The 24,612-nt window shown below is 48.6% G+C and overlaps 2 protein-coding genes across 12 annotated transcripts in view; one reads left to right on the top strand and one right to left on the bottom strand.

Moving 5' to 3' along the window:
• The window catches only part of nudE (Nuclear distribution protein nudE), a 253,723-nt gene extending 233,563 nt beyond the window's left edge, over positions 1 to 20,160 (top strand). For 6 of the 10 annotated variants that reach the window (XM_075883359.1, XM_075883360.1, XM_075883369.1 and 3 more), the window contains 2 exons: positions 15,106 to 15,212; positions 19,992 to 20,160. In XM_075883359.1, coding sequence (XP_075739474.1) covers positions 15,106 to 15,199 — 94 coding nt within the window. In that variant the 3' untranslated portion in view covers positions 15,200 to 15,212; positions 19,992 to 20,160. Of the gene's footprint in view, positions 1 to 15,105; positions 15,214 to 19,991 lie in introns of those variants that run through there. The other 4 variants (XM_075883362.1, XM_075883365.1, XM_075883364.1 and 1 more) reach the window with 2 other exon arrangements.
• LOC119166668 (uncharacterized) overlaps positions 1 to 24,612 on the bottom strand; it is a 142,710-nt gene that overhangs the window by 88,958 nt on the left and 29,140 nt on the right. The window contains exon 3 of one of the 2 annotated variants that reach the window (XM_075883378.1): positions 21,941 to 22,185. The exons of the other annotated variant lie outside the window; for it this stretch is intronic. Coding sequence (XP_075739493.1) covers positions 22,153 to 22,185 — 33 coding nt within the window. The 3' untranslated portion in view covers positions 21,941 to 22,152. Of the gene's footprint in view, positions 1 to 21,940; positions 22,186 to 24,612 lie in introns of those variants that run through there. 2 annotated transcript variants of the gene reach the window in all.

Below are 24,612 nucleotides of genomic sequence, written 5' to 3'. Positions count from 1 at the left end.
GCATAGCACTGACGATTCGGTTTCGAGTGCCGAACCGTTCTTTCAGTAGATCTATGGGGTCGACATAACACGATTCGAAAGTGGGGAAACCAGAGACCGCGCTGCCGCTTCACCCACAAGGTAATGCCTTAAGTAGAAAAACTTTGTCATCGTCGATAATGCGTTATTAAGATGAACAGTCCGCTTGAACTGGCCCCAGAAAGCTGACCACTCATCAATATCACTTCTAAGTGTTGGTACGTCAAGGTTTGGCAGCCTTGGGCCAATTTCGGTCAAGAATCAAGAACTGTGGCTGTCACGTTCTGAGGAGGAGTCACCGTTGTACTGTTACGCGTCCCAAACCGTCGATCTTGCAGCGAATCTCGGCGTGCAGTTGGGTCGTTATATTCGGTTGCCCTGACATACTCAGTTTCGAGCTCCTCGTCAGCTAGGTGCTCTTAGAGCGCTTCATTGATCTTTGAGAGCTCCTTGTTGCTAGCTGACAAACGGTCGTAAATAACTGTGAGCTTGTCGGCTGCAGAGTCTGTGAGTAGTGATCTTGCTTCCTGCGGGAGCTTCCTGTTCTGAGCGCGTCGAGCAGAGCGCTCGGTGTTGATGCAATCCATCAAGAACGTTGTTGAAGTCAATGCGGTCTGGATCCACACAGATCAAGAACGATTCGTTGCAGTCCTCGCTGCCCGCAGCACGACGCGGTCGACTAGAAGGTCTCCTCGAGTCGTGCGATGAAAGAGACTTGTCCGCAAGAGGGGTTTTGGCACCACACTGTAACGGAAAATTAACGATCGGCGAAGAAGCCAGACCGAACGCCGTTCATGGTTTTAATTTCTTCTTTTTCTGCCGTGCTCGCCTGCACGCATTCATTCCTTCCTCTTTTTTTACAGCCTTTTTCCATTTTCATTTCTCTTCCAACAGTCAACGTGGTACGTTTGTGATCACTACCTAATTTTCTGAACCCATATTCATCTATGTTCATCACCCTTAGCCAATCATACATCTTATGTGGTGTCATTGCATAATCTATTGTTGATTGCAGCCTTCCCACCTCCTATGCTATCTGCCCTTCCCGCTTCTCGATACTGTTGCAAACTGTTAAATCATGCCTTTCAAACATATCCATTAGCATTCTGCCTGTCGGGTCATATATCTATCTTTATCTTCGATGTGTAAATTCACATCTAATATAATTACCTCGCACTCTTCTACTAGTTCATCAATGTCATTTACTGTGCACTGTACCGTTTCTCAGTTTTCCTCCTTGGCTTTTGCCCCTGTCCACAAGATACAAAACCCAGGAGTGTCACCTGCCCTGCCACTTTCTCTTTTAGCCGTATATGTTCCCTGCTCTCTTATTTGACCCTTTGTCAGTCTGTATTTTCATGAATAAATGCCCCAACACCCCCCTTCTCTTCCCTTCTGCTCTATTACAATATTCCGGATACAATAGTCAGGATTGCTAGGTGGTTGTTCCATGTACCAAAGATGTGTTTATACAAGCCCATATACCATCAGCTTCTCCTCAGCTGTTTTTCTATCTCTCCCCACTTAAACCTATTCCTGCCATCCTGCATGTTCATATACCCTACATCTGAATTTGCTCGGCCCTCGTGCTTACGTGGATGTCTCCCCCCGTACTCGACGTGTCTTAGATATTGGTGCCGCTTTGGAATCGTATCTGTCTATACCACCTGTCAAAGAGCTCCCCTGGTCGTTTTCCTGGTTACTAGCTAACCTAGACCCCAGAGGGCTCGCGTGCCCCCCCCCCCCCCCCCTCCAAAAAAAAAAGCTATTGCACGTCCTGCAAGTCGCCAACCCACCTCATCACCTAGCTTCCTGTAGACGCAAGTTCTGTCTCTTTGAAAACCATTCCACCTGTGCATCTCTTTGTTTATTTCAACTACCTCAAAGCCTTCATCTCGACTCATCTGCTACATCTCTTTGTTTGCGTCGACAATCACTCTTTGCAGGTTGCCTTCACACACCGGTAGCTCCAGTATCCAGTACCACTACATGTACCTGAGGGGAAATGGTGCGCATGTCATCGACCCCTTTCGCCAATGTGGTCGCTAGTCCTGCCGATTCCTCATTGAAGACATCGTTTAGTCCGGCCGCAATTATCTTGTGGTTTCATCCATTAGCTTTAGTTGTGAGTTTCGCGCTCGCTTGCCTCATCAGTGCTTCCAGCTTATGTCCTGAGAATGTCCCTACTGAAACCCTCTTGCTGCATCTTACCCTCTCTTTGATTGCTTCTACGCATCGATTTAAATTCGGGTTCCCGGCGATTATGGCGTGCTGTGACTTTTCCCGCTGGAGTGTCCCGCACCTAGAGGTCACTTCCGCTTGTGACGCCGACTGCTTGGTCCCCTCCCGACCCCACCACTACTTTGCGGAAGCTAAGTCTTGAGACCATTGAACCCGTTGAACCTGTTTTTTTCTAACCTGTCTACCCTTCTCGGCGCTGGTGCCCTACCGTTCTCGCCATCAGCCTCTCCTTTATTCACCTTCGATAAGTCCGGTTTTTCAATACTCGCGTCCTGGCTTCAAACAGTAGAGAACTACTCCGAGAACTATCATTTATCCTTTCTTTGGTAATTTCCTGCTTAAAAGTTTGATAGATGTCTAGTGCCGACTTTTTAAGAATGCCTATTCTCCACATAGACAGGATAACCGCTGGTAATCAATGGTAACTAACTGGATTCCTAGAGAAGGCAAGCGGGTTAAGGGGAGCCAGAAGGTTAGATGGGCAGATAAGATTAAGAAGCTTGCGGGTATAAATTGGCAGCAGCAAGCACAGGACCGAGTTGACTGGAGGAACATATGAGAGGCCTTTGTCCTGCAGTGAGCGTAGTCAGGCTGATTATGATGATGATTCTCCACGTCAGTCTCTGTTTTCTTCACTTTCTTCATAACCAATAGTTCTTTTTGGTTTGGCCCCCTGCTGTTTTCTAAGCTCCATTGCTTTGAAAAACTCTGCGTCATCATCCTGAACTGTAGGGTGAAGCCCTTTACAGAACACTATCAAGTGTTTGGCAGTTTCCTCCTCCTCTTCACACTCGCTGCATACCCTGTCTACCCCTTCGTATTTGGCCCGATAAGTCTTGATCGCAATACTCCCGTCCTGGCCTCAAACAGTAGAAAACTACCCCGAGCTATAATATGGATCCTTTCCTTGGCAATTTCCTGCTTAAAGGTTCAATGAACCTCTAGTGCGAACTTCTTAAAAATGCCAATTCTCTGCATGTCGTCTCCCGTTTCCTTAACCTTCAGTTCTTTTTGGTTTGACCTCCTGCTCTTTTCTAAGCATTTACCCATCAATTTCCTTGTTTGCTTACTCTAGTTTGTATCGACATTCCTCTTGTACAAACAGCAAAAACTTTCTAGCACAACGGTCCTCCCCCATTTCGCTCAATCCCTTCTCCAATTCTATCTTGCTGCTAACTTCCCTGCCCTCAAATGGTGTCCATACCATATCACCTTGTACTCTCCGATTCGGTATATTCCCGTGAGCTCCTAAGGCAAGCCTACCTATTCCATGTTGCTTAATTTCTAATCTTGCTTGAACTACTTATCTCATGCTCAAGACTGCATTGCCGAACGTCAGACCAGGAACCATGACCCCTTTCCATATTCCTCTCGGAACATCATACCTATTGTAATTCCACAGTGTTCTATTTTTCATAACTGCTGCATTCCTGTTACCTTTAGCTGTCACGTATATTTCGTGTTCCATTAGGTACTCGCTCCCATTGCTTATCTATACGCCCAGATATTTGTATTTATCTGTGATCTCTAGCGTGACCTCCTCTATTCTAAGCTCACTACCTTCATTATCATTGAAAATCATGACTGCTGGCTAGTTTTTCCTTACTGAATCGAAAATCTAACCTATCTCCCTCATTACCGCAGATGTCCATCAATCTCTGCAAATCTTCCTTGTTGTTGGTCATTAGCACTATATCATCTGCGTACATCAATGCTGGTAGTGCTTGTTCACTGAGTTTTCCTTGTTTGACGAAAGAGAGGTTGAAGCCCAGTCTACTTCCCCCTAATTTGGCCTCTAATCCTTGTAGGTACGTCGTGAATAACAAGGGTGACAGAGGACACCCCTGTCTAAGCTCCCGTTTTACCTTTGTGCACTTGGATACCTGTTATTCCCACTTTATAACTGCCTTGTTACCTTTATAGATATCCTTTAAAAGATTAGTGACTACATCTTCCACGCCTAGTATGTCCAGTATTCCCCACAGTTCCTCTTGAATCACTCTATCGTACGCTCCCTTGATATCCAAAAATGCTAGCCACAGGGGCCTGTGTTCCTTTTCTGCTATTTCGATGCACTGCGTCAGTGAGAACAGATTGTCTTCCAACCTCCTGTGTTTCCGAAACCCATTCTGCAGTTCCCCTAGCACCCCCTCATCCTCTATCCATACCTGCAGTATTTCCTTTATAATCTAGCTGCATCACCAGCCTGTTCACTGATGTTATGTTATAGGACGGTAGTTGTTTATGTCAGCTTTGTCCCCCTTTTCTTTATAGATCATGGTCATCCTGCTATGTTTTCATCCATCGGGAACTTCACCATCGATTATTATTTTGCTCACTGCCTCTCTCAAAGCCTGCTTAGACTTCAGACCTAATGCCTTAATCAGCATAATTGGAATGCCATCTGAACCTACTGATGTACTACTAGGAACCCTTTTCTCAGCCCTTTCCCACTCTTGTTGTGAAAATGGAGCCATTGCGCCACTTGATTCATCCTTGTCTGTTGTGGTGCATAAAGCACTACTGTATTGAAATTTTTCTGTCACCCCTGTTCTTATATATTCAATAGCTTCGTTCCCTTCTAGCCTAGCATCTTGAGCTGTAGTTATAAACCTCTGCTCTACGCTCGTCTCATTTCTTAGGTAGTTTGGATGTTGCTGCCTTTCTATCTTTTTTATGTAGTCTAATTCTTACAGCTTGCTAAGTCTTAGCAAGCTCTAACTCAAACAGTCTAATTAGATTCGTGTATGTCCACACTGTTTTATTATCCTCAGTGATTACTTTCTCAATTTGTTTAGTGGCTATTTCGATTTGCCTTTCTGAATAAAAATTTTCCTGTAGTTGCTCATCTTGTCTCCTTCCCACTTTCAATGCTCTTCCAAAACTTAGCTTGACACATTTGTGATCACTACCCAGACTTCTGGAGCCACCTTCATCTATGTGCATTCCCCTGAGCTTATCATAAATTCTATGTGACATCAGTGCGTAATCTATCGTCGACTGCAGCCTTCCTACCTTCCATGTTATTTGCCCTTCACACTTCTCGGTACTGTTGCAAATAATCAAATCCAGCCTTTCACACATATCCATGATCAGTTTGCCTGTCGGGTCGGTATACCCATCTATATCTTCTATGTGTGCATTCATATCTCCTAGTAAAATTATCTTGTACTCTCCTTCTAACTCTTGAATATCCTTTGATATACACTCTACCATTGCCTGGTTTTTCTCTCTGGCCTTTGCTCTCGTCCACAAGTACATGAAACCAAGGAGTGTCATTTGTCCTGCCACGTTCCCTTTTAGCCATAAATGTTCCCAGCACTCCTGCTTGACCCTTTGCCAGTCTGTACTTCAATAAATTAATGCCCCAACACCACCCCCCTTTCTGCTGCCTTCTGTTCTATTACAATATTCCCACGTGTTGTCCGCATTGTTAGGGGGTTGTTCCATGTCCCTGAGATGTGTTTCTACAAAACCGTATATCATCGGCTTCTCCTCCCTTAGGTGTTCTTCTATCTCTTCCCACTTTAGCCTGTTCCTACCGCCCTGCATGTTAATATACCCTGTGTCTGAATTGGCTCGGCGCTCGTGGCTACGTTTTTCTGCCCCGGACTCTACCTATCTTAGATACTAGTACCACTTTGGAATCGTATCTGTCCATACCACCTGTCAAAGAGTCTCCCTGGTTGTTTTCTTCGTTACTAGCTATCCTGCACCCCGAAGGGCTCGCTTGCCCCCCCTAAAAGGCTACTGCGCGTCCTGCAAGTCGGCAACCCACCTCATGACCTAGCCGCCCATCGAAGTGAATTCTGTCTCGTTGAAAACCACCCCGCCTACGCACCCCTCTGTTCATTTCCACTACCTCAAAGCCTTTCTCTCGATTTATCCGCCATATCTCTTGGTTTGCATTGACAACCGCTCTTTGCAGGTTGTTATCACGCACCGGTACCTCCGGTATCGTGCATATCACTACCTGTACCTTATGAGAAGTGGCGCGTATGTCATCAACGCCTTTCGCCAGTGTGGTTGCTAGTCCTGCTGCATCTTCATTTAAGACATTTAAACCGCCTGAAATTACCACGAGGTTTTGTCTATCAGTCGTAGTTTTGAGTTTTGCGCTCGCTTGCCTCATGACTGCTTCAAACTTGCATCCTGGGAACTCCCCTACTGCAACCCTCTTGTCACCTCTTACCCTCTCTTTGATGACTTCTGTGCATCGATTTAAATTCGAGTCCCTGGCGATTATCGCATGCTGTGACTTTTCAGCTAGAGTGTCCTGAGTGTCCTGCACCTGGGGGCTACCTCAACCTGTGACGCCGGCTGCTTTGTCCCCTCCGAGCCCCGCCACTACTTCACTGAAGCTGGGCCTTGTGACAATTGAACCGGCTGAACCTGTTTTTTCTAAACTTGCCTGCTCCTTCTTCTCCGCCATTCTGGTTGCCGGTTCCCTACTGTTCTCTGCGTAGGCCGCTCCTCTGTTCACCTTGGCTAATGCTTCATCTTGGCAGTCGATCGGGAACCACAGGTTGCTCGTCTTCGCCTTCCTCGTTCACCGGCACAGAACTGGCCCACTGTTCACTGGCACAGAAGACCTGTTGAATATTAGCAGCGGCGCCACCTGGCAGCATCCATGTGTAAGGTGATGCCGGAGCCCGGCTGGTCGCGCCACTGGAGTATATTCTAGTTCACTATAGTGAGGAAGAACCATAGAGTTTCCTAGAATCAACTAGGGGGAACTCTGGTGCTGTGATCATTCAAAGACCATTGGAATGATGGTTAGTACCTGGATTTGTCTAGTCTGTACTTGCGGGCGGCGAATCGCACTAATGGCTTCATTTATATATTGTCACGCGCTAAGAGCTCGAAAGAACATACAAAGGGACGCGACTGGCTAAATCTCAGAGACAAAGAAGGACGTCTCCGCTGGCACGGGTTGCTCGTCTTCGTCTTCCTCGTTCACCCGCACAGAACTGACCCACTGTTCACTGGCACAGAACACCAGGTGGCATTACTCCTCCTCCCAAGAGACCATCGACCCGATGCTCAAACAAAAGTGTGCACAGCAGTGGGTCGAAGTAGGCAACATAAAGAAACATTAAACAAATTAGTGCACGAGAGAAATTGCGCCCTGGGCCCGGCAATCGGAAATAAACGGCATTCACTGTTCACATGAAGAGTTCACTGGCACAAGAAGAAAATTTGCATCGCCGCGTTAAGTATGGTTTTAGGCGGACTACGTGTACAGTCTCTGGGCGTGGTAACCTGCGCTGGGATGATGGTGAGCCTCCGTCTTGAACCACTTCGTAGTTCACGTCGCTCACACGTCTCAGTACTTTGTAAGGTCCTAAGTACTTCCTCAAGAGTTTCTCACTGAGACCTCGCCGCCTAATGGGCGTCCAAACCCAAACTTGGTCACCAGGTTCATAATTAACTTCTCGATGATGGATGTTGTACCGCCGTGCATCTGCGTACTGTTGAGTTCGGATGTGCACACGGGCCAGTTGACGGGCTTCCTCGGCACGCTGGATGTACTCATTGATGTCGGGGGCTAATTGGTCAAGCTTGTCGATGTCCTCATACGGAATCATGGCGTCTAGCATAGTTCTAACATCTCGACCATAAACAAGCCGGAATGGCTTGAAATGTGTAGTTTCCTGCGTTGTAGTGTTATACGCAAATGTTACGTACGGCAGGATGTCGTCCCACATTTTGTGCTGCACATCCACATACACAGAGATCATGTCGGCTTGCATTTTGTTTAGCCTTTCTGTTAAACCATTACTCTGAGGGTGATACGCAGTGGTCTTTCGATGGTTTGTGCAACTCAACCTGAAGATATCATCCAAGAGTTTCGCTGTGAATGATGTCCCTCGATCAGTGATGACATATGACGGGGCGCCATGCCGTAGCACAATTTGATGCATAAAAAAAATTGGCAACTTCAGATGCGGTCCCTCGTGGCAACGCCTTCGTCTCAGCGTAAGGCGTCAAGTAGTTGGTTGCGACAATAATTCATTTGTTGCCACAAGAAGACAAAGGAAACGGGCCTAGGAGGTCCATCCCCACTTGTTCAAACGGTGTATGTGGTGAATCGATTGGTTGTAGATAGCCTGCAGGCTTTAAATGTGGTGTCTTGCGACGCTGGCATTCACGGCATTCCTTCACGTAGCGTTTGACACAGGCAGACATCTTAGGCCAGTAATAGAGTTGTCGCACCCGATCTCTAGTTCTCGAGTAGCCCAGATGGCCAGATGTGGGCTCGTCGTGGCAAGCTAATAAGACGTCATTGCGGAGGGCTCCAAGCATGACAAGAAGATGAGATCTGTCACCAGCACCGGCGTTCCTTTTGTATAAGGCGCCATTTCGTAGGAAAAATGGTGGCAACATTCGTGACATCGGACGAGGAATTGGCGCGGTGCCACCTTCTAAGCGATCTATAATCATTCTTAGATCGGTGTCATTTCGTTGATGAGACATCAGATCCGGTCCGCTGAGAGTTGCCACGAAGGTGCCGTCTTCTTCTGCGCTAGTACTAGCAGATTGAACAGGTGCTCGTGATAGCGTGTCGGCGTCTTCGTGCTTTTTGCCTGACTTGTACACGATGGTGACATGGAATTCCTGTAGGCGCAGACTCCATGGAGCTAATCGTCATGAAGGATCGCGTAGATTGGTCAACCAGCACAAAGCATGATGGTCAGTCACCACTTTAAATGGTGTTCAATAGCGATATGGCCTGAACTTTGTAATTGCCCGAATGACCGCGAGACATTCTTTCTCTGATGTGGAATAGTTAGATTCTGTACGAGACAGTGTGCGACTAGCGTAGGCTATTACCCGTTCAATGCCATCTTGTCTTTGTACTAAAATAGCTCCAAGACCAATATTGCTGGCATCAGTGCGTACTTCAGTGTCAGCATCTTCATCGAAGTGGCGGAGCACGGGAGGGGAAGAGAGCCGGTGCTGTAGTTCCGCAAAGGCAGTCTGCTGTTCGCCAGCCCAAATGGTGTGTCTTCACGCGTGAGAGGAAATAGTGGCTCCGCAATGTTGGAGAAATTTTTAATAAAGCGCCGGTAATACCCGCACAGACCCATAAATCGTTGAAGACTTTTCTTGTCAGTTGGAGGTGGAAAAGCGGTGGCGGCAGCAGTTTTGTCAGGATCAGGCCGACCACCGACGGCACTCACCACGTAACCAAGAAACTTTAATTCTTCGTAGCCGAAATGACATTTTTCAGGCTTGAGTGTGAGATCGGCCAATCTAACGGCTTCGAGAACATTCCGAAGGTGACAAAGATGCTCGTCCAACGTTTCTGAAAACACAACGACATCATCGAGGTAGACGAGACAGCTTTTCCACTTGAAGTCTGCCAGGACGGTGTCCATCATTCGCTGGAATGTAGCTGGAGCAGAACAGAGGCCGAAAAGGAGCACTTTGAATTCATAAAGGCCATCCGGCGCTACAAAAGTGGTCTTTTCCCGGTCACGTTCATTGACCTCTATTTGACAATAACCCCTCTTCAAGTCCACGGACGAAAAATACTTCGCGCGTCGCAGCTTGTCCAGAGAATCATCAACTCTAGGCAACGAGTACACGTTTTTCTTTGTGACGTTGTTCAACTTCCTGTAGTCAACACAAAAGCGAAGCGTTCCATCTTTCTTTTTCACAAGAACGACTAATGATGACCAAGGGCTGCTTGAAGGCTGTATCACGCCATCCTGAAGCATTTCCTTAACCTGCGTTTCAATCGCGTGCCGTTCGGTTGGCGAAACACGATAAGGCTGCTGCCGTATGGGATGCGCGTCTTCGTAGGTGATAATACAGTGTTTCGTTATCGGTATTTGACGTATCTTTGAAGAACGTGGAAAGCATGTGTGGAACTCCAGCAACAGCTCGCTCAAACGCTGCTTGTTCGCTTCAGAAAGCGTTGGATTGATGTCGACGCTGCGAAAAGGCGCTTTAGCAGTGCCGATGGCCTCGGAAGCAGAACACTCGGTGACATTGGCGACTGGGTCAGCGTAGGCGATGACAGCCCCAGGAAAAAGGTGCCGGTACTCGTAGCTGAAGTTTGTGACAAAAACGTCGCAGCGATCATCACGAAGGTCAACAAGGCTTCTCACTATGCAGACACCTTGACACAGCAGAAGCGAGTGATTGCTTTCCACGACTGCTTCACCGTGCATCACTCTGTCCCATGCCACCTGAACCACATCAGTTGCACGGGGTAGTAACGTGACAGCGCCGTTGACGACGTGAAGAGACACTCAGGAGTGGCTGGGGTCGGCGTAAGCTGTTGTGGGGATTGTGGTCGCGAAAGTGACTAGACGTCGTCGAATGTCAATTATAGCACCATGCTCCCTGAGAAAATTCATGCCAATGATCAGGTCTCGAGAACACTGTCGGAGAACGCTCAAACTGGCAACAAATGTACAACCGCGGACTTGCAGTCTTGCCGTGCACATACGAGTGGCGTGACGATATGCCCGCCAGCTGTACGAATTGACGTTCGGTCCCAAGGCGTCGTCACTTTCTTGAGAAGGGCGGCCAGCTTTTCGCTAATTATTGAATAGTCCGCACCAGTGTCCACTGAAGCGCTGACTTCGCGACCATCTAGCAGAACAGAAATATCTAAGGAAACTCTTCCGCAATCCGCGGGTGCTGTCGTTGTCGATGTATCGTCGGTATCTTCAGTCCGCGTCGATAGGGGACCTTGAGCATGACCAGTCTGAGTGGCCTTGCCCCTGAAGGTCCCTGAAGCTAGTTTTCCCGACGCGGGCTAGGTGACCGGCCCTGCGCCACGCCCACATAGGTGCAATGATTCGGCGAGAACCGCCGAGGTGATGGAGAGCGTGAGTGGTGCCGAGATGTCAATCCGCGCTGCTGAGCATCGTAGTCAGCGATTTCCGGTGGCTGCTGGCCGAACCTAGGAGGTGAGGAGTTGGCCGAAAAACCACGAAGTCTGAGCTCTCGATAAGTGCACTGTCGGTAGATGTGCCCAGGTTCACCACAGTGATAGCAAAGGGGACGTCGATCGGGGGCTTGCCACACGTCTGATTTTCGCAGAATCGGTCGGCGGTCACTGAGGTATGGGCCCGCTTGGACTGCCTGAAGCATGGCTGGGGCTGTGGTATAAGGCGGAGTGAAATGTGGTGCAGCTTGGCGCAGAGTTTGGTCTGCCGGAAGCATGGCAAGGGTCCCGGTGGGAAGCGGAGCCAAAGGTGGTGCTGGCTGGAGCAGAGTTTGCGCATACAACATGTGAGGGAAGTCCTTTAAGGGCCGCGGCTCTGTCTGACAAGACTGTTCTCGTAGTGCCTGCTGAACTTCATCTCGGACGATGCGGGACAAAGAACTGACAGTGGGCGCCGAGGGTACAGATAACTTCTGCAGTTCTTCGCGAATTACAGAGCGTATGAGCTCTCGGAAGAAGTTGACGTGGCCCCCAAGACCACCCATGTAGTTCGTAGCAGAGGCGAAGTTAACTTGTCACTCGTATGTCTGGGTCCGTTGCCGAAGCGTGCTTTCAATCAGGACGGCTTCAGCAAGAAACTCTGACGTAGTCTTGGGGGGGCTGCGAACAAGACCACCGAACAACTGCTCCTTCACTCCACGCATCAGGTATCGCACCTTCTTCTCTTCCGGCATGTGAGGGTCGGCTCGTCGAAAAAGACGCGTCATGTCCTCAACATACATTGCTACGCCTTCATTTGGCATTTGCATACGGCACTGGAGTTCACGTTCAGCTCGCTCTCGGCGATTGGAACTTGCATACGTTTCGAGAAGCCGGCGTTTGAAGTCCACCCATGACGTGAATACACCTGCCCGGTTTTCGTACCAAACACGTGCCCCGTCATTCAAACTGAAGTAGACATGTCGGAGCTTGTCTGCGTCATCTTACATGTTATGAGCGGCAATGAAGTCATAGTGGACTAGCCAATCTTCAACATCTTCACGGGCAGCAAGCATAAAAGGGATTCGGCGTTCATGGTTTGAACAGCGTATATTGCAATGGCGTTGCGCCTTCCATAACGGCTGGGTTGGAGCCGCTTGGGACGGCGCTGCCTGAAATAGTTAGGGCCGTCATCTCCTCTGAGAGAAGTCCGAACTCAGGGTCCAGTCCACGGATCCTGAGGCTAGCACGGTGAACAGGCGTAATCACCGGTACGGGGCTGGAGCTTCTTGTACTGGGAGGGGTTCGGTGCATAGGGTACCCCGCACCTCCACCAGTTGTCACTCGCTAAGATCTCGAAGGAACGTACAAAGGGACACGACTGTCTAAATCTCAGAGACAAAGAAAGACGTCTCCGCTGGCAGGGTTGCTCGTCTTTGTCTTCCTCGTTCACCGGCACAGAACTGACCCACTGTTCACCAGTTGTCACTTGCTAAGAGCTCGAAGGAACGTACAAAGGGACGCGACTGTCTAAATCTCAGAGACAAAGAAAGACGTCTCCCCTGGCAGGGTTGCTCGTCTATGTCTTCCTCATTCACCGGCACAGAACTGACCCACTGTTCACTGGCACAGAACACCAGGTGGCAATATGTGTTTTGGTTTTGTTTCAAAGGAAAGAACGAACCTTTTCCAACTTCGTGACCCGATTTGAAATGGTAAGCCGAAAAGAATAAGGTGGTGAAACACAACCGCTCAGCATTTGCCAATTTTTGTTTTGTGAGAAAACAGCTTCAAGCCGCACGAACACACACAGAGCCAGAAGTACGAAGATTAGGAAATCCGTGTAGGGCCATCATTCCCATGCTCGCTGAAGCGCCGTTAGGGTGGCTAGAAGGGAAGATGTGCTGAACGTGGCGGCCAGCCATAGCGGAGGATGGTCTTTTTCGCTTGATCACCGCTAAGGCACAACATAGCGCTACCGTCTGAGGCGCCTTCAGCGTTTCCGTGGTGAAAGGCCATTCGGGTTGTCAGCGCCTGGTCATCGGCTTGTTGTGGGTTTTGCTGCGGACTGCTGGCGTGTACTTCTAGTAGCGTGGCTACCGCTGATTTAAGAGTGCTTTGTGGTGGCAAAGATCTCGTCTTTGTCAAAGAAAAAAAAAAAATAAGGGACCTTAAAGCTTCGCCTTTAAGAGTTGAATGTGATAGAGACATTCTGTGCGTAGTATGTACTTCAAAAACTTGGTGCACGAAACGTTTTCGAATCTTCTATGCACCCACTATACGTGGCTTTTCGGGAATAGGCGCAGCAGCATGTGTGCCTTCGGTAGTGGGGTACCGGCTTTCAATCAACTCTGGCTTTCAACCACAGAGCCATTATGGTAAATACATATTGTCGCATGTAAGAAAGAGGGACTTCGGGTGAGGAATACCGCGTAGTCACAGAGACGCAGGTCAGTGACGCGACACAACCAAAAAGCCTCGGCGAGCGCACGTGCTATCCTAAAGACGGCTTCCTCGTTTGTTTCTGCTAGATGCGTGCTCGTGCTCGCCGTAGTTCATGGCCATGTAGCATTATTCTCTCACTAAAAAAAAAGCATCGCCTCGATGCTTGCGCGAATGGTAGTGCATAAGCGGAAGTAAACGAAACGTGCGCCCTGTGGGTACACTGGAGGAGGAGCAGGCAAGGTCGCACTAACGCATGAAGTACGGCTGAAGCTGTGCAACATGAACAATCTCTGGGTAGTGCTTTCGACGCTGGGGCGACATGGTTCGGTCTGGAACCACCTAATAGTTCACGTCACTCACGCGACGCACTACTTTGTAGGGTTTAAAGTACCGACTCGGGAGCTTTTGACAACCCTTGGCGGCGAACCAAAGTCCATACTCAAACTAGATCTCCAGGGTGGTATTCGACCTGTCGATGGCGAAGATTGTAGCGACGTGCATCTGCAGTTTGCTGTTGCGTGATATGCAGGCGTGCCAGCTGTCGAGCTTCTTCGGCATGCTGAGCAAGCTGCTCAGCGTCAGGTGCGAGCAACCCGTCGTAATCATGTGGTAACATAGCGTCTAGCACGGTGTGGACCTCATGCCTGTAGTCGAGACGGAATGGTCTGAATCGTGTCCTTCTTGGATGGCAGTGTTGTACCCGAATGCTATGTATAGGAGGGCCTGATACTATGTCTTGTGCTGAACGTCCACATACATGGATAACATATCGGCGATGGTCTTGTTGAGTTGCTCCGTCGGGCCGTTAATCTGGAGATGATTCGTCATCCTCTTGTGATGGCTTGTGAAGCTTAGTTTGAATAAATCGTCAATGAGCTGAGCTGTGAAAGCTGTTCCGCAATCAGTAATCATGCAAGACGGCGCTCTATGACGAAGAACAATCTGGTCGACGAAAAACTGGGCAACATCGGAAGCTGTAGCTCGTTCCAGGGCTCTTGTCTCGGCGTATCTCATTAGGTAATCTGTTGCTACAACTATCCACTTGTTACAGGCATATGACAGAGGAAATGGCCCCAGTAAATCCATTCCTATATGATCGAACGGCGCCCTTGGTAGTGAGATTGGTTGCAGCAGGCTTGCAGGCTTCAGTGGCGGAGATTTGCAGCGTTGACATTCACGGCAGCTGTTCACATATTGCTTGACTTACGTAGCAAGTTTCAGCCAGTAGTACACCTGTTGAACTCTGGCAAGAGTTCATGAACAACCTAGATGACGGGATGTGGGCTCGTCATGGCAGGCCAGAAGAATGTCGTCTCGCATGTCAAAAGGTACCACTAGCAGATAGGCTTTCCCACTGCCGTTCAAGTTTGTTTTATACAAGACATCGTTCCGTAGGCAGAACAAAGAGAGATTGCGAGAAAGGTGTCAAGGTACGGGTGTGTTGTGTCCTTCTAGTTGGTCAATGATTGCGCGAGTCTCAACGTCATCGTGTTGTCATGCGATCAACTCTGTTGCAGTGAAGACTCCGAGGAAGCCGCTGTTATTGTCGGAATCACAAACTCCAGTAGGTGCACGGGACAAGGAATCAGCATCTTCGTGCTTGCAGCCTGATTCATAGACAATGGTAAGGTCAAATTCTTGCAAACGAAGACTCTATCATGCCAGACACCCAGACGGGTCTCGTAAATTGGCTAACCAGCACAATGAGTTATCATCAGTCTCTATGTTGAAGTGACGATCGTGGAGGTAAGGCCTGAATTTCATGATGGCCCACACTATTTCTAGGCACTCCTTCTCCGAGGTGGAAGAGTTCATCTTAGCGTGAGGCAGGGTACGGCTGGCATAAGCTATCACACGCTCGTTGCCTTCTTGAAGTTGGACTAGCATGGCGCCGAGACCTACATTGCTCGCATCGGTGTGAACTTGGGTGGCAGCATCCCCGCCGAAGGGAGCAAGAACTGGTGGTGCCTGCATACGCTCACGTAGATTGATAAAAGCCGCGTTCTGTTCTTCATTCCAAACTAATGGCACATTGTCATGTGTGAGACGAGTCAGAGGCTCGGCAATTCTAGAAAAATTGGCGATGAAGCGACGATAGGTGCACAGGCGGAGAAAGCGACGTACTGCTTTCTAGTCACGTGGAACGGGAAAAGAGGCTATGGCGGTTGTCTTGTCGGGGTCAGGTCGAACACCGCTTGCGCTCACATCATGGCCCAAAAATTTAAGGTCCTTATAGCCATAGTGGCATTTTTCTGGCTTCAGCATGAGGTTCGCAGAGTGGAGCGCTTCTAGAACAGCCTGTAGACGCTTCAAGTGTTCCTCGAAGGTGACAGAAAACATGACGACATTATCGAGATAAACTAGGCAGGTGTTCCACTTCAGACCGGCTAGAACAGTGTCATACATTCTTTGGAACGTCGCTGGTGCAGAACACAGGCCGAAGGGGAGCACCTTGAATTCATACAGGGCATCCGGTGTAACAAAGGCAGTTTTTTCTCGGTCTCTTTCATCAACCTCATTCTGCGAGTATCCGCTTTTCAAGTCAATGGATGCAAAATACCTTGCCCGCCGTAGTCTGACTAGTGAATTATCGATGCGTGGTAGAGGATACACGTCTTTTTTAGTCACGTCATTCAGCTTTCTGTAGTCCACGCAGAAACGCGACGATCTGTCTTTTTCTTTACAAGAACGACTGGTGATGACCACGGACTATTGGACGGCTGTATAACATCATCCTGAAGCATTTATTTGACTTGAGCTTCGATCGCGTCACCTTCTTTGGCCAGTGTTGTTGCATTCTGGGAGACATCGGTGTGCGTAATAATCTGCTGTTTCATAAGGGGCGTTCGACGCACTTTTGAGGACGAAGCGAAACACTCTTGGAATTCAAGCAATAGCTCCTGCAGCGCTGTGCATTCTTGCTGTGTGAGACTCTGATTCATGTCCACCTTTGCAAGAGCCGTATAAACGCCTGTCGATGTCGATTGTAGCCCGCTGCTCATTGATGTAGCGGAAAAACATTCAGCAATGTCTTCGATGGGGTAGGCGAAAGCAACAGCTGTGTGACGAAAAAGGTGTCCCTGCTCATTACTAAAATTTGTCACAAGCAGCGTGGCACGTCTGTCGTGAAGCGCGATGAGGCTGCAGGCCGCGCAGACACCTTTGCTGAAAAAAAGTGTCAAGTTGCCTTTGGCGACTGCCTCACCGTCACGTAGCTCGTCACACACGACATCAACCAGAACGCTTGAACGCGGGGGCAACGTGATTGTGTGATTGTGTCGGCCGAAACACCAAACGTGCAGAGATGGCTGTCATCAGGCTTTTCTGCTGCTTTCTCTGTCGAGAATGTCATGGCGCCCTGCTGGAGGTCAATTATAGCTCCGTATTCACGTAAAAATTCAGTGCCTAGGATGAGGTCTCGCGAGCATTCGGGAAGTATAAGGCAGCTGCAGAAAAATGTGCGTCCGCGAATGCAGACTCTAGTCGCGCACATACTGAGAGGGGTGACGACATGCCCGCCGGCTGTACGGATTTGTGTGTCATAGCACGGCGTACCAACTTTCTTGAGATGCGTCGCCAGTTTTCTGTTGATGATAAAGTAGTCATATATATATATATATGTATGTATATATATATGATCGAGCACTAGCATCATGGCGGCCGTCGAGCACTAGAGGTATGTCTAGGGAAAGTCGGCTTTCTGATTTGGGAACTGTCATCGTTGAATCGCTCTTGTACTCGCATTGATAGGGGCCCTTGCTCGTGTCGTTTATCAGCGGCACCGCCCCCTAAGGTCGCTGTCGTTAGTTTTCCCGCCTAGGGCTGGGCGACCACTCCTGGGTAGTTCGGGACGCTTGACAAAGAACTTCTGGGAGATCGGGATTGTGACTGGCGCCGTGGAAGCAGTGGAAGTGCATGGCGAGGTGTAGGATGTACAAAATGGCACGGAGGGGCGCAACGACTCGCAGCTTCGGCGTACGATGCAGGAGGGACGTAACAGTTCACCAGCCTCGGCATATGGTGTATGGTGATGCTCCGTCAGTCCAGGCGGGGAATAATCACTGGGAAGCGGGACTTGCAGAGCCTGCTGTACTTCACTCCTGATGAGGCTTGAGATGGATCCTGCACCAGGTGGAGGCGGACCGTGAATGTTTTGCAGCTGTCGCGTACCACTGATCAGATGAGGTCGCAGAGAGCTTCGAGACTGACATTACTCCCCGCAATTCCAATCTGGTCCATAGTCCAACGTTTCTTAGTTATTTCATGCTCCAACAGAATGAGGTTGATCGTTTCCGCAGCTTCTCTGACATCATATCACGCAAGGCTTTTTTGCATGTTTTGCTGATCATTTCCTGATGCACACCCTTCAAAAGAAAGTGGATTCTGGTGGGGACCGAACCTGGGTCGTTTGCATGGCAAGCGGTTGTTCTACCACGCGGCCACGTCTCTGCTTGTGGAAACGGTGACAAAAACTTCTCCTTGGAAGTGCAGTAAAAGTAGCTTTCATGCTTAACAAAAGTACTCACGTTCTGTTTATATGCTTCACATTCAACGTGAAATATTGCAGTAGCAATGCATGATCAAGCGTCCATTGCTAACGGGTGTCAGAATATTGCCACCTGACTATGAACTGCGTAGAGCGCGAGGCCGCATCTAGCAGAAACATTAGAGGAAGTCGTTTTTGGGGCAGTGGCGCTCTCCCCAAGGCTTTTTGGTTGTGTCGCGTCACTGACCTACGTCTCTGCGACTACGCGGTATTCTTTAGCCGAAGTCCCTCTTTTTTACACGCGACGACTAGTGGTGTCGCTGGGTATTCAAAGCCAATAATCCAAACGCCTCCTGGTAGTCCTGTGCCTGCAGTCACAACTCTTGTCCACCGGGCCAGTCGGAAAATTCGAGGGTTGTCCCCCGAGCGTGAACCTCTGCCGGAGATTACGTCTACTGCACCACCCCAGAGCGGTACAGAAAATACTCGGATGGCTAATTACACGCTGCACAAGCCACGAGTGCCGAAGGTGTTCCGCGGCTCCTGTTGGAGGATGTCATGGAGTGGTTGGCTCACTTAGAACGCGTTGCTGCTCTCAACGAGTGGACCGACACCAACAAGCTGCGGAAGGTTTATTTCAGCCTTGAGGATGGAGCTCGTATTCGGTACGAGAACCGCGAACCCTTCTCGTCGTGGATGGTATTTTGCCAACAGCTGCTGGCAAGTTAGGCCAACCCCCATCACCGTGAACGAGCGCAGCGGGCCATTCAATCATGCATTCAAATGCCGAAGGAAAGCGTGATGATGTACGTGGAGGACATGACAAGCCTTTTCCGTCGCGCCGACCCAGGTGTGCCAGAAGACAAGAAATTGCGGCATCTAATGTGATAAGTTAAGGAGCAGCTCTTCGCTGGTCTCGTCTGAAGTCCCCCGAATACTGTAAAAGAGTTTTCAACTGAAGCTACGACGATGGAAAACATGCTACAGCAGCGATCGGCTGTGTACGACCGCCATGTCAATGTTGCTTCGCCGGTGGACCAGATTAGAATTTTGGGGGAGTAATGTCAGTCTAGAAGCTCTCTGCAACCTCATCTGATCAGTAGTACGCGACGAGCTGCAAAAGATTCATGGACCGCCTCCACCTACTGCGGGATCCATCTCAAGCCTCACCAGGAGTGAAGTACAGCAGTATTCGGGGGACTTTGCACAAGACCAGTGAAGAGTTGCTCCTTAACTTCTTGCATTAGGTGATGCAATTTCTTGTCTTCTGCCATAGCTGCATTCACGCAAATGGTGGCCAACTTTTGCTGCCCGTTCATCACAACTCCCGTTCTGGCCACCTTAGCACCGTGCGTTGCAGCTCCCATGGACACTAGTGCCAGATTTTTCTCTAGTGTATATTTAGCAAACTCTATGGGACGAACAACCCATGGCTATGACATGGTAGGGTTGCTCGTAGCTGCACACAATGCGATACATGTGCTGGGGAGGTGTATAATATGTTGCATCATCTCGTTTTAACAGCTTGTTATTTTCAAAAATTGTTTAAAAGCTCAAAATAAATGTCATCAAGCATAATTACAAGAACTCGTGCGGAAGCAGGACAACGACAGCTTTCACAAATCTCGAGAAGGGCTGGCGGTATCGCTATCAGTTCGCAACGTTGCTGGAGCAAAGGTACAGTAGCCTTGCAGATCGAGAGGTACTGCTTGCAAAATTAACTAGTGAGCATTTCAGGATTAATTTTGGCATTTGAGTTTGCTGCAGCTACAGATGCTAGGAAAGGTCAGTTTTCTGTCACGCCTTAAAAAATGGTTTGAGAAAAATCAGTTGCCGGTCCCTTTAACAGTAAATATAAATTGTGGGAAAGTGCCGTGCAAGGAGTGAGATCGGCTGTCTTCTCTATTGCTTTTCCAGGAGGACTCACTTGAAGCAACGTGCATTGTCAAGTCCACAAGAATTCGTGCCCCTTGCGTTCTAGAAACGGACGTCAGTGCGCCGCAAGCCAGGGCGACGGATTTTGTGTGTTGTATGGACGGTTGATCGTAATTGCACGTAATAAATGTACACTTGTGCACAAAGAAAAGCAGGCCACTGGCAAGACCTCCCATCGTCCACCTGAAATGTGTTGACCCAAGAATTCTTTGTACATGTTATGCCACCCCTGAAATATTTTTAAAAGACTTGTGGTATTGCTAAGGTATACAGCCGTTTTGGCCTATTGGTTTTGCATGTCAAGAGGTGAAAGCGCTTAAGACGAAGACAGGAGAGGCTTGACACACACGAGCGCTAACTTAGAACACTATTTTATTGAGAAAGAAGCAACCACACATGAACTGCAGTAAGGTACGCAGAACACTATTTTATTGAGAAAGAAGCAACCACACATGAACTGCAGTAAGGTACGCATTTCAGAAGTTTGGTTCATGATTGCTGGTGAAAAAAACAACGCTAAACAGCAAAGAAACAGGACAAGAAATCACGCAACACCACAGTGCCGTGGTCCCGTGTCCTTTCTTGTCCCATTTTTCAGTGCTGTTTTGTTGGGATATAATAATTATATGGGCAGTCTCAACGAGGTTTGGCCTTCGCCGTTATGTCGCGTGTGAAGTCCGGATTGATCAGGTTTCGCAGCGCATCGTACATTTTAACCGCAAGTAACTTTGTGCGAACGGGGGCGACGAACGCGGTTGTGATCAAACAAGCCATCCCATCGTCGCTCCGAGGCGCATGCGATAAGATCTCCTTGCTTGTTGGACCGGCCGACTAATTATTGCTCAAGCAGAGAGTCCCGCCTGCTTTTAACGAGCATGAAAAAAACGCGAGGGAAAATGGGGGGGGTCTCTCAAACAGCAACTGGTACTTTTAATCTACTAGCATGGTCGTCGCTGGCGCATGCGTTATCTCGCTATCACGATAACTGTCAGGGGCGGCTCGCTTGATTTCAAATAAAATATGTTGTAAGTCGGCGCTCATGTGTGCCAAGCCTCTTCTCTGTCTTCGTCTTTAGCGCTTTATCCCTGTGACCTAATAGTATTATAGATCACAACGTAACGCACCCACTCTTCCCATATGTCATCTACATTCTGTAGAAACTGCTGCATCGTAGCATTGTTGAATAGGCAGTCTTACTGTTGTGTTATAGCATTTGCCTGCTTTGCGAGCCATAAATTTATTATAATTAAGTTTGTCCTCTGTAAACTTAAACACTAGGGAATTGCACTGCTAAACTGATGCGCGAAATTTCCTTTCGTTTCTGGGCAGAAATACAAAAGGACAACTCGAATACTCTATTCACCCTCCAGAAAGCCTGAAATGTTGCACCCTAATGACCACGTAGACCTCGTGACAATCCATTAAATACTGAATTAATACAAAGCGACACCGCCGCCAATGAACTTCAGGCCAGGCAATAGCGATAGAATGCTTAACGGGAAAAAGAAAAGAAGTCCCCGACAGTGGCCATACCTGTGCGCAGCTATTTAGGTGTGTGGCAGCTTGGGCTAGTTGGTATGACATGATGATAGTTATAGCACGAGAAACAGAACGACGACACAGAGACAAGAAGGACACAAAGGACACGAGCGCTCGTGTCTTTGTTGCCTCTGTGTCGTTCTGTTCTCGCGCTATAACTATCGTTATGCTATTTAGGTGTTCTCATTTGGCGATCAGTTGAGGCGGTTGAGACGTGACTGCATCGCCCGTTCCACAGCAGCGTCCCCAAGGTCTATGTAAACTGGTAGCGTATGTTATAGGGGGTCCGTCCCACGTACGGCTGACGCAGAAGCCTAGCTAATGTTTCAGTCGCACACAGTCGTGCCGTGCACAATTAACGTCCCCTATCCATAGCTTGTCTCATTGCACCTACACGGATTCGGGGGAATAAGACAGCAGGCTATGTCAACAACAACACTTTATTGCTAGGCGTTAGCAATAGCGCGCAAGTTTCGCGAGGGGAAAGTACAGAAACAAGGGTAGATGCTTACTCCTTGGTCGTCGTTCTCGGCTCGCAGGGTGGTTGCGGGTTCGACCTCCTTCTTCCAAAGCCGGTGTCAGAAAGCGTGCGGCCGTCAGCACACTAGTTTTGTCCACTGCCCCGGTTTCCCTCTGTCTGAAGAGAATAATACCTTTTCTCACTGAGGGAGGGGAAACCCGTTCCGCGTGCCGGGAAAAAGAGTGGGGGAATTGCAGGTGCGCACCGGCCTCGCGCTGCCGTAAAAGGAAAAGGGAGGCTAAGCGTACGTGCCCCCCCCCCCCCCCCCACATCCTCCCACCCTAAGGAGGCCCCCGAACGACAGAGACTGCAACATGAGAATATTTTGTTATTCATCATCGATCGAGGAAGGCTAAGACGGAGGATCCAAATCCGTGCCCTCCTGCGGTTGGCCCTCTGCCGTGGCTGCCCCCGCTGCCCCCACTTGTCGTCGGTGCATCCAAAGTAGCCAGTGAAGGAAGATGGGAGAGCAAGGGTGGAGGCCCAGTCAGGGAAGAACATTGTAGAGGACAGCATGGAGGGCGAAAATCTCGTCATTATTCACGCTGAGCTCAATGATGTGTTGAAGGGCAAGGATCAGAACCTTCAGAGACAAAGGATGGGATGCGTAAGCTCCGAGAAGCCTCTGGGAGTGTGCATGTCTGGGAGTGTGCATGTCATGTGACCATATGCACAGTCCCAGAGGTCTGGGGGCAGTCTCGTGGGATTGAAAGAAAGGAAGTGGAGGCCAACTGTGTGATCAAGGATATGAGCCGGCAACTCGGATACAGTGTAATGGAAGTGAACCAAGACGTCTACGATCCCGTCGCTCGCCCCTTTGCACAGGATGGCATTCACTACAGTGCTGCGACGGGCAGGAGGGTCGGTAATAGGATGGCTCGTCAAGCCACAGCTTCTTTAGGGGGACACAGAGCCTTGAGGCCAACAGTGTAGCCAAAGACGGTTCTAAAGGGGTGCAAATATTTAAGCCACATGGAGTCTGTGGGAGAAGATATCGACCTAAGCACAAGGGCCGACCCAATTCAGACATAGGCTATATTAACATGCAAGGTGACAAGAATAGGTTAAAGGGGGAAAAGATAGAAGAGCAGTTGAACCAGGAGGAGCTGATTGTATATGGGGTTGTGGAGACACATCTTCGGGACATGGAGCAACCACCTTGCAATCCGGACTATGTATGGGAATATTGCAATAGAACAGAAGGCAGCAAAAAAGGAGCTGGAATCGGTGCATTCATACATAAGAGCATGGGTTGGCAAAGAGTCAAGCAGGGATGCATGGAACATTTATGGTTAAGAGGGAAAATAGCTGGGCAGATGACACTCCTCGGTTTGGTGTACTTGTGGACGGGCCAAAAGGCAAGAGAGGAAAACCAGGAAATGGTGCAATGGTGGAGTGTATATCAAAGGACATTAAGGAATTATGAGGAGAGTGCCAGATAATTATACTAGGAGATATGAACGCACACATAGAAGATATAGATGGGTATACTGACTCAACAGGCAAAATGATCATGGATATGTGTGAAAGGCATGATTTGATCATTTGCAACAGTACCGAGAAGTGTGAAGGGCAAATAACATGGGAGGTAGGAAGACTTCAGTCGACGATAGATTATGCACTGATGTCACATAGGATGTATGATAAGCTCAGGGGAATGCACATAGATGAAGGTGGCTCCAGAAGTCTGGGTAGCGATCACAAACGTATCAAGCTAAGTTTTGGAAGAGCAGGGAAAGCGGGAAGGAGACAAAATGAGCAACTACAGGAAAATTTTTATTCAGAAAGGCAAATATAAATAGCTACTAAACAAATTGACAAAGTAATCACTGAAGATAATAAAAGAGTTTGGGCATACGCGAATCTAATTAGACTGTTTAAGCTAGAGCTTGCTAAGGCACGTGACAAGTCACCCCGGAAAAGAAGACACAAACCCAAGAGTTGGTGGGATGAGGAAGATAAAGAGAGCCATAGCAAAACGTCAGGAAGCCTCTAGGGAACACAACCATGCTAAGCAGTGGGGTGAACAGACAGATGATGTTGAAAGAAATGGGAAATCTTTCTAAGCTGTAGAAGGGATGCATCCCTTCTGATCAATGAAAAGATTAGAAGAAAGAGAGCTCAGTGGCTGGCAGAAGTACATAAAAGGATAGAAAGGCAGCTGCGAAATTTTTGAACCACCTAAACTCCCTAAGAAAGAAGACAAGCCTAGAACAGAGGTTTATAACTACAGCTCAAGGTGCTAGACTAGAAGGCGACGGATCTATTGAATATATAAGAACAAGGGTGACAGAAAAATTTCGACAAAGAAGTGGTTTATACACTGCAATAGACAAGAATTAATCAAGTGGTGCAATGGCTCCATTTTCACAACTAGAGTGGGAAAAGGCTGAGAAGAGGGTTCCAAGTAGTACGTCAACAGGCCCAGATGGCATTCCAATTATGCTGATAAAGACATTAGGTCCGAAGTCTAAGCAGGCTTTGAGAGAGGCAGTGAACAAAATAATAATCGATGGTGAAGTCCCCGATGGATGAAAACTTAAC

The sequence above is a fragment of the Rhipicephalus microplus genome, unplaced genomic scaffold (genome assembly GCF_043290135.1).
Source record: "Rhipicephalus microplus isolate Deutch F79 unplaced genomic scaffold, USDA_Rmic scaffold_16, whole genome shotgun sequence".
NCBI lineage: Eukaryota > Metazoa > Arthropoda > Arachnida > Ixodida > Ixodidae > Rhipicephalus > Rhipicephalus microplus.
The sequence above is the reverse complement of the archived record's forward strand: the minus strand, read 5'-3'. Positions and strand labels throughout refer to the sequence as shown.